At 38.8% G+C, this 9,583-nt stretch overlaps 1 protein-coding gene across 1 annotated transcript; it reads right to left on the bottom strand.

Moving 5' to 3' along the window:
* Nucleotides 1–295: 295 nt before the first annotated feature.
* On the bottom strand, nucleotides 296–5,606 carry LOC104494983 (oxygen-regulated protein 1-like; the record flags this gene model as incomplete). Its single annotated transcript, XM_010137891.1, has 3 exons — nucleotides 5,525–5,606; nucleotides 1,785–2,435; nucleotides 296–467 (listed from the first exon to the last, which is right to left on the bottom strand). Coding segments are annotated over exons 2-3 (811 nt in total), but the record flags the coding sequence as incomplete, so codon positions are not given.
* Between the last annotated feature and the right edge of the window lie 3,977 nt (nucleotides 5,607–9,583).

Here is a 9,583-nt window from a genome sequence, read left to right as displayed (position 1 = left end):
CAATGACAGTCAAGTGCATTAAAATAAAACACACTTAGAGATTTGCATCCATGTTCTAAATAAGTCTGTTGGAAAGAAAATATGCATATTAGCTGAATACTTAGCAGAAACTAATTTTAGAAAGAACATTAACACTTTGATCTTTTTTATGCTTATAGGGGCGTCAGAGCAGATATAAACAGTCGCGACTGGCCTTTTTAAATATCCTTGATCCTAGTAAGATTGTCATGGTTTGTCTCTTATGCGGAGAGAGATAAACCAATTAATAAATTACAAATTAATTCAAAGAACTTACTGTTTTCACTTTCTGACTTGGCGTTTGCTTTTGGGTATACACGATTTGCAATTCCAAGCAATTTAGCAGGCCGTGAATACCCGAGAGAATCGTAATTGCTTGGTTTAAAAGGCTCTCTCCCTGCTGCGACTACAGCTCCAGAGCACAATATCAAGGCCTGAAGATTAGGAACCTGGAAAAAAAAAGTAACATTAAATTCTCTGCCTTAGTAACCACAAAAAATAAGGTGAGAGATTTATCCCTTTCATGCTTTAATATCTTCACTTCTTAGTCTCTACATTAGTTCGCAGGAGGCTATTAAATATGTATCACAGCACGGAATTAATTTTTCAATTCCTATAAGGCAATTCCTATCTCTGCGAGAGTATGTCTTGTTATATAAATATATTAGAAAAAGACTTCAAGAAGCAACTTGGATCCAGATCAAAATTTTCTTATAATTTAAGTGTTTGCATATGTAATTTTGTTTCATCATTGCACGGTGACTGTTCATAGCCATGAAATACGAATATGTGTTTTGAGGTAGGTCCTCACATGTATTTGGAGGAAGAAAGGGGAAATTCAGAATTACACAAGTGCTTGACCTGTACTGCCACAGAGGAACAGGACAGAAACACAGAACAATACCCGCTGGAAAAGACCTCTGGAGGTCATGCAGCCTAACCCGCTGCTCAGAGCAGGTCTGGCTGCATCGAGGTGCACAGAGCCTTGTCTAACAGTTCTGAGTTCATATTCCAAAATGTATTGCAAGACCAGGCTTACAAACTGCACCTCACTGACTTACAGGTGGATAGGCACAGTGTCCCGACCCGACACAGAATTTCACCGCGTGTGGGTAAACAGAGCTCAGAGCTCTGCGTGGAATTCTCTTCCTAGTTACCTGTTAGGTATAACCAGAAGTTCTTTTCTGTGGTTAAACCACACTCAGATAAAACACAACGTGAGACAGAACTATATAAAACAGCTTGTGAGATGAAAATCGGGATTATTAACACTGCATCGTCTCAGAGGTACAGAACCTGGACCAGGGTTTGAAAACTGGAACAGACAATCAGGCCATTAATGGCAAACCACTCTGCATTGCGTAATAATAAAATATCTGGGCTATTAGATGATATTTATCATCTTTTTTTCAATCAATAAACATAGCAGATAAAAAGCATTAAGACTAAAGCATTTACACTAAAGTGTAAATGGCTAAAAATGCAGAACTGAGAGTGTGCCTGAAAAAGGCCTGAGTAAGAAAATTCTTTCACGACGACTTCAGATAAAATGTCCTCACTCTCTTCTCTCTGATCACAAGACGCCAGTACATTTCCTCCAACCTAGTAGCCTTTCTGAAGCGGAAGCAGCACAGAAAGGAAACAGCTGAAATTCAGCACGTAGGTTCTCACACCAAGTCAGTGTCCCAAGGTTATAATCACCTTTTTGGTTAACAATATTCTAGAAGCAATCATAGAAAAATTGGCAGTATTGTCTTCATTCTCACCTTTCTGCCATCAGTGGTATAGAGCTTCACGACCGGATATTGCATTAACTCGCTCATGTAATCCAGAAAGGCCTCAAAGGTTTGTGTGTTTTTCCTTCCCAGAACTACGGTGCGCTTGAGTCTCGCATCCCCATTTTTGAAAACAAGCATCTTTTTGGGTGTTGTTACTTTGATTTCGCGATGGCCAAATGCGCCTCCATTCTCTCTTGCTAATTGCACAGCTCGACGACGAGCGCTGACAGGTCTACTGATCTGCCAGGGCAGCGGCTTTCTGCTAGCCTGTTCCAGGTTGATGGGCTTCATTTTCCTCTGATGGGAGCAAATATAAGATTTCCCATCCTCAAGATCCTCCAAGTTGGTAACGCTGTGTCTCCCTTTTGGTGTGCTAATATTCCTTACTCCAAAAGGCAACGGGACCCGTTTGGATAAACTGTCCAGCAAGGCATCAAATGTCTTGTAAGACCGGCTATTAATAACCATTTTGATCCCATTAAACTGAGGATCTCCGCTTTTATAGAAACAGATCCGTTTGGCCACCACAGGTTCGGTAACATTGACATGGCGCGTCGCTAAGCTCTGTTCGCTCTCAGAGGAGTTTGGCTGATTCACCGAGTAACTCGTAGAAGGTGTTTCGCTCATTTTGACAGCAATCTGGAAGAAAGAGGAGAGGGGTATAAAACTTTCCTTACCACGAGTAATAATACAGTCTTCATTTTGAAAGGTGCAGGAAGAGAATTTATGAGAAACCAACAGCAGCAAGTTGTGCCAAAAATCATGGGATTTAAATGGATACAAGCTGTTATCTCTAAATTCCACAAAGACTCCAGCACTGCCAGATTAAGTTAACGTAGCTCTACTTGCAAATATTCCCCAAACGCTCCAAAGGCATTTCAAGTCTCTTACCGTTTTGGTACAAGAGACCTTTCCTTAGAAGATGATGCTTTGCCAGTCCACAATGATAAGTAGGTGTTTTCTTTCTTGAGGATGAAGCTAATGACACCTTATTTAAGATATTAGGAAAACCCTTACTAGAAGGGGAGCAATTTGTGCCTAGGCATGAGCCATATTCAATCCAGAATAACAAAATTGAAAGACGGTACAATTCATTCTGATGTTGCATAATAGTTTTATACCAAATCCAACTGGAGTCAGAGAACAGGCTCCCGATTTACGACACAGTACCCCATACTAGAATGAGGCCCAACAGATGTTTTAGAGTTAAGTTGCATCATAGATTGACAGATCATTTGCTTTTCTATTGTAAGTTTTATATCTCATGATAGATAAACCTCTACAATATGTGAGTTTATACTGAGGGAAAAACTGCTGATCAAATAAGACTTTCTCTAGTAAGAAAAAAAGTCTTTAAATCTTTTTAAAAGACAGAAAAATTTCAGATATTCTTCAGCCGAAGTAGCCTTTAACTGGAAATATTTAAATACCAGTCTAATTTAAACCACAGATTATTTCTGAGAACTATATCAATACTCTTCACGCTTGAAGATGAGCACTCTCACTGCAATCTGAATGCAATCTACATAAAGATACTGTAATTACAACCCTTTAATAAAATCAGTTTATCTCAATGATTGGCTTGCTTTGACTGGAACACAGGGTAGAAATGGCTAGTCAACTCGTCAGCCTCAAGGAAACAGTGTTAGTAGAGTTTTTCTGAAAAGCTGTATAGCAGTCTGAGGGAACATAGTCATCATCAAAATAATATTAAATTATTTGACAGCATCACCTTGACACAGCTGCCATAATGACTGATGGAACAGCCTCTTCTGTCTACTATATATTTTTCTTAACGAAGCTATAGAAAACAATGTTTTTATTATTTTACTGCTACACCCATCAGTTCTGAAACTGAAAGAAAATGTTGCTATTTTTCAAGTCAGTCAAGGTTCGAATAAAGTCAAATGTGACATGTTTTTATCCTACCCTGTTCTTCAGCTTTTCCATGCACTGCTTTCAGCATGGGTGTTTAGCCTTCGCTAAGAGCCAATAACTTTTTAACTGTTAGTTGTTTTGAACAATGATCAGAGCACAGGAAGAAATGTCTCCTTCCAGCACATTATTTATGCTGTAAATTGTACACATTCTAAGCGCTAAAACTGAAAAATAACCAAACAGGCCTGCACTAGAATGATGTACAAAAAGATTGATTTAGGTAATTGCCATTTCAAAATAATTGAAAATAAGAACCGTGTAAGTATTTAATTGAGGAACATGCAGGAAGAAATTTTCAAGCTTGGCTGCAGTAACTTATACAACCCGGTCCGTGATAGCTGGTGAGATGACCTACTTTCTGCAGCAGGGAGGAGCTCCACTTCGACTGAAATCACGGAGAGCTATAATTGCTCATCTTTTTTGACACCTCTATTCACTAGCTGCCTAAATTTTCATTACATTTCTAAACAGAGAGGTTGACAGATGAGGTAAGGCTAGGGACACAATTGGAACCAGTCATTTGATGCTTTGTGCGTCATTCTGTTTATATTGATATTCCTAGAGAAAATCCATAGGGGCGTTTTTATTGCTAGCTGCAACACAATCTTTCCTACTCTCTTTAAAATGCAAATGTTATACTCCAACGAAAGCAGCAATGACGGTAGTAAAGCTCTTAAGTGAACTGAATGTCATGTTATCGCCTTCAACTGACCAAGAAGACTCGATCTTGCTAACAAAGTCCAATCCAGGATCTCTAGCGAAGGGAGGAAAACTGTTCAAGTCATCATCAATAATGGCCAGAGACAGAAACGGACATAGATAGCTCCTCAGATGCTCTGTACTACAACTTCCCACCCTTTAGGAAAACAGCGCGGAATTTTCGTCTGTGTGATTATTCACTCTTACAAAAGATGAAACAGGTGGAATTTCTCATGAGACGACTGCTTTTAAACTAGCCACTTAGAAGTTGTTGTGGATACTTGTATGCAAGTAGAACATTCAGTTATGTGAGCATCAACATTTGGAAGAGAAATACAACGCACTTTACATAAAGGTGATTATTAGACTGAGTCTTGACACTGTGGAAGTAAAGAAATCCAAACCAAAGGGTTATCATATATACGAAGAAAAAAGGTAATTTTTTTAATAAGAGTGAAATAATTTGAACTCACAATAGCAACTAAAAAAAGTTTTCTTTACCAAAATGAATGTTAAACCAGATAGTTTTGGCAGGGAACTGATAGCTGCATAGCACAACACGTATGAAAGAACTGACGGTTGCTTGGCCCCCCATGTAATGAATACTTCCTAGCACTGATTTTAATAGTGGAAAACGCTTGTGCATCTTCCAGACAGCTCACAATCGCATCTTACAAAGAGCAAACGTTTCAACAAATGAACAGTCAACATATTGTATGAGTTACTATTTCATACTACAGGTGATCATGCTGTAATAACTTCATTTTGTCTTAAACACGGTATCGATTTTCATGCTTCCATGCTTTTATTCTAAAATTCAGAAACAGCCACTATTACGTGATACAGAATGTCTATGAAGGTATTTTGGCAATTACAATGTTAAGAATTTTATTCTGCCAGAGAATCAAACAGAATTTAGAATTTAATCCCTTTGCCTGCATTCTCATAAACAAAACCACTCATTCAAAGTTTATGCACAAAGCTGCTGAATTTTATAAAGCCACTAAGTGGAACGCTTTGTTCTAAAAATATAAGGATATGTCTAACGCCATATAGCCAGCAAGTATCGCATATAATTTCATCATACTCACCCGCAGTCAAATCCTGTGTAAATAAAAGAGTAGTCACCCTGTTTTCCGAGATTTATAAATTGTACATGGGTTTCTCTATGCCATGTTAAATGAACATCCTTAGTCTTACTCCAAGAGTGCTCAGCTAGAAAAAACATTATAATCCATTTGCTTAATCTCAGCTAATGTTAATCACCAGACCAGGTTCACCTCAGGTAGCTGTTGTCCAGAGCAGAGTATCTCACATCTCATTCAGCAAGTCCTCTTCTCTTATTTTTAAACTCTATTTACTTTTAAAATATTTCATTTATACAATTTCCTGTTTATTTAGATTGCTCAAGAGACTCACAGAACCACATAAAATAAAAATGTGGGTGGGGAATGTGGGCCGTCTAATCCACCTTCTTATTAGTGCGGGGTTATCCTCCAAACTAAGTTCTTTAGTGATACCAATTTTCAATAGGTTAAAATGAAGCTCCTACCACTCACCTTCTGAGACTATTTATTAACCACCTCGTGGCATTAATTCTCGCTTTTTTTCAATTGTTTTGTCAAGATGATCCTCTTAGCGCTCAAGATTCTCCCGTATTTTCTCTATTCAGATTTCACAATGAAAATAATTCCGCAGTTTCTTTCACAACACTCAGCAAAACCGTCTGAAGGAGTTTTGTCATCCATGAGGCATTTTTCATTCCAACACGTTGGAAAAGGGCAACACAATTAATATAAATGCGTTTGAGTACAGTTTATGAAGAGACAAAAGGATTACGTCTAACAGTAGCTTAATTATAACACAGAATGTGGGGTTTTTTTCTTTTTCCAGTGAAAATACTATGTCCCCGGACGGTAACTGTTCCATTTAATTGCTACCAGATGTATAATCTGATTTGGAGCTTCTTTGCTTAATCAGGATTACAGCAAGCTCTCAAAACTAGCTGTGTAGAACAGTAACAAAACCACTGCTCACTACCACTGCATGCCATAATGAGTTTTCAATTATTTCCCTTAGCATTCAACATTTAGACACGTTTTAAAATACCGCTTCAGTTCTGCTTTCATAAGCTGCAGAGGCACAATCGTTATATGCTAATCTTGCAGCTATTTTGCTAAAAACATTGTTTTCTTAAGTATTAGAGTAATATAAATGTTCAGGTCTTTATTTTAGCTAAGGTACCGTTGTATTCCAGTCAGTATTCTGTTTACACTCGGCCAGAAGATGAACAAGTGCAAATTCTATGTGTTCCTCTGATGTTTTATAACTTAAGCACTTATACAGAAATTTTTTAGAGTTAGTTTTCTTTTAAGTGCAGGATTTAAAATTTCATTGCTACCCTCATTAGCTTTCCAGAGCATGCAAAGCCACTTTTAATAACCACCCAATCCATCAGTAGCTCCCGTGTACCAGCACAAACGGAGACCCAAGAGATAATACTTCTGGGACCTCACGAAGATGATAAACAAGTGTCACCATTTGACAGTGTGAATGCCCCTTAATTCTCTAAGAATTCAAAAGGCTTGCAAAGCTTCTGTCCAGACGTGTAACTTAAAAGCTCCACTGCGTTCCTTCGTGTACTACAAACACTCCATATGTTCTGAAAAGGTAGAAGGAATTGTCGACTTTATAGTGAAAAAATGACATCAATAAGAATTGTGTTTAATTCAGATTTAAAGTTAACAAGCCACAAAATATTATCACAGTCCTATAGCGATCAATATCAACACAAAACCACTTTTCATCCATTCATGCGGACAGCTTGGCTGACATTCATAAATGAAATAAAAAGATAAGAATTTAGCTTTATTATTTGGAAAACAGCTGTTTCTTTTATATAAACCATTTGCAAAGAAAAATTGGGAAATAAAAAATTAGACCAGAAAATTTAAGAAGGCAGAATTAGGCCACCTGAGAAAACACATCAGTGATTAAAATTGTAATTGCAAGCAGGTTTACGATTTTCTGTGTTGCTGCCATTCTCACTTTTAAATTACATGCCTGTTTATCTCCAGAACACCTTCAGTTCTCAGTTCTCATTTCATTCAACCTGTACGTGATAACCCTCTTGGTCCTATTTTTCGTAAGGGCTATTGCCGGGTTGATAACTGGAATTATGCCCATATCACTACAGGGCAGTCACTAACTTCAGTTCTTGTCTCTCTGAAGAGAAAAAGAAACGCTCGTGTGTGACTCCTTGTGAACACAGTGACAAGGTAAGTACAAAGGACCTACTCAGCTGGCCAAGGGCCTCGGGGTGGTTTTCCTTTCGATTCCCAAAGGTGTCCTCTAGGAAGATGGTGGCACAGAGATGGTCAGTTGAAGCTCCAGTGCCTGTAGTTCACCTGTGACATCATTCTACACGGGAAAAGGCACCACAAACAAATTCTTGGCCCGCGGTCCCTGGGCTGAACCAAAGCTCAAGTGGAAGCTTTCAAAGCCAAGAGAAAGTTTCTAACTGACCCCAAAACTCTTTGTATCAGCCTGGAAAAGTACAGTATCGAGATAATTGTAAAAAATATTTTATCATTACTCTTTCTGATTTTGATTAATTACTCCTCCTTTTCTATGGACTTCACTTTAACAGCTGAACTGATTAAATGCTACAAGGACCTTAACATAACCCAACACTTTCCACCTCATTCTACGGGACTTCAGTGTTTCTCAAGATCAGCATCACATTCAGGAAACCGATGCCCAAGAAAAAAATATGTTAGGAATTACATTATCATGTTCGCTGATATATTCTTTTTTCCTTAGCAGATAACCAGCATCCCAGGTTGAGAAACATAAGCAGCCTTTTCTGCAGCATTATCCTGAGGCAGAGCAGGGTCAGAAAGGTGTGCGATGTGGCCCTCCCTGCCCGGCAATCCGACAGCCCTTGAACGACACCCTTTGTTTAAGTCGGAGCCATAAGGAACAGCGGTGAACACTGGAGTATTTTTACCGCTCGAGCCTGAGTCACTTCGTTAAAGCAGGCAGTTGCTGCACCAGCTAAACTGTTACTGCTGACCTCACGACCCAAGAAAATGCTGGTAATGTGCCTTATATTTCCAAGTCCCTTCAACCTTTTATACCTCTGCTTTTTTTTTCTAATTGGACTGCTGGGTAAAGTATGGAACTAGGAAACTGCTATCAAGCTAAAAAGGAAATTATCACACTAGAGGCAGGGGCCTGGGTCAAGTTTCCTTCAGTGTGCCCAGCCTGTTTACATCCTTTCCAGTAAAGCCTTCCAAAAAATGTGCCACTATTAATATGTTACTACTGATAAGATTTTGAGCCATTGCATTACAACAGCATTTTAGTGTTTGATATACATGAACTCCTTATCAAGTTAATCCCCACAGACTTTTACTCATTAAATTCTCCAGCATAGATTTGATAACCAACAGCTGGGGATGCAGAATGAAAAAAAAGAACAAGTATGTGTCTGGGGAGGAAAACAAAACAAAACCAGAGCTCTGCTTTTAAGAGAGCTCTGCCCAGATGCTTAGAGGGACTGCAAAACTCCTGCGTCAACTGTCCTGGCGTTTGACCACCACTGAATTTAACTCGCATCTGAACGCCTGCTTGTGCTCAGAAGATGGCTTTCTAGGGGAAATTTCTGGCCTGGCAGAAGTACAAATTGGTTCATCTTTAAGTGGGTTAGAATTTCATTCTGGAGTGTAAGGCTTGTTTCAGAGTTAAACGTGTGATGACTTTCATCTTAGTTTTCTTTATTTCCTTGCCTGAGGTGTATTTAACCATCTGTTCTGTAAGATACACCAGCTGAAGGGAAGGGTCAGCCATATTATCATATTTCTGAGCATGGGCAGCTGAAAAAAGAGTGATCCTGGGCTACATTTTGCTTTGTTTGGGTTACGTCTCCCTAATTCACTGCAGTGATGTGTGAACGCTTACAGAGCATCACAAATTCTTTAACTTGGAAAAAGAGTGACTAGAAATTTATCCCTATCCCTAGTTTTCTTCTCTGACAACATTTCAAAACTTCCTTTTCTTCCTTGAATATCTGCCTTCATGACCCTCCCAGTCCTTTCACCGAATTAGTGATGGAGCCACCTGTACTGACCTGAACGCACAATGATTTG

This window comes from Buceros rhinoceros, unplaced genomic scaffold (assembly GCF_000710305.1).
Source record: "Buceros rhinoceros silvestris isolate BGI_N320 unplaced genomic scaffold, ASM71030v1 scaffold2396, whole genome shotgun sequence".
In the NCBI taxonomy this organism is placed as follows: Eukaryota; Metazoa; Chordata; class Aves; order Bucerotiformes; family Bucerotidae; genus Buceros; species Buceros rhinoceros.
Note: the sequence above shows the minus strand (reverse complement) of the source record. Positions and strands in the feature narration are given on the sequence as shown.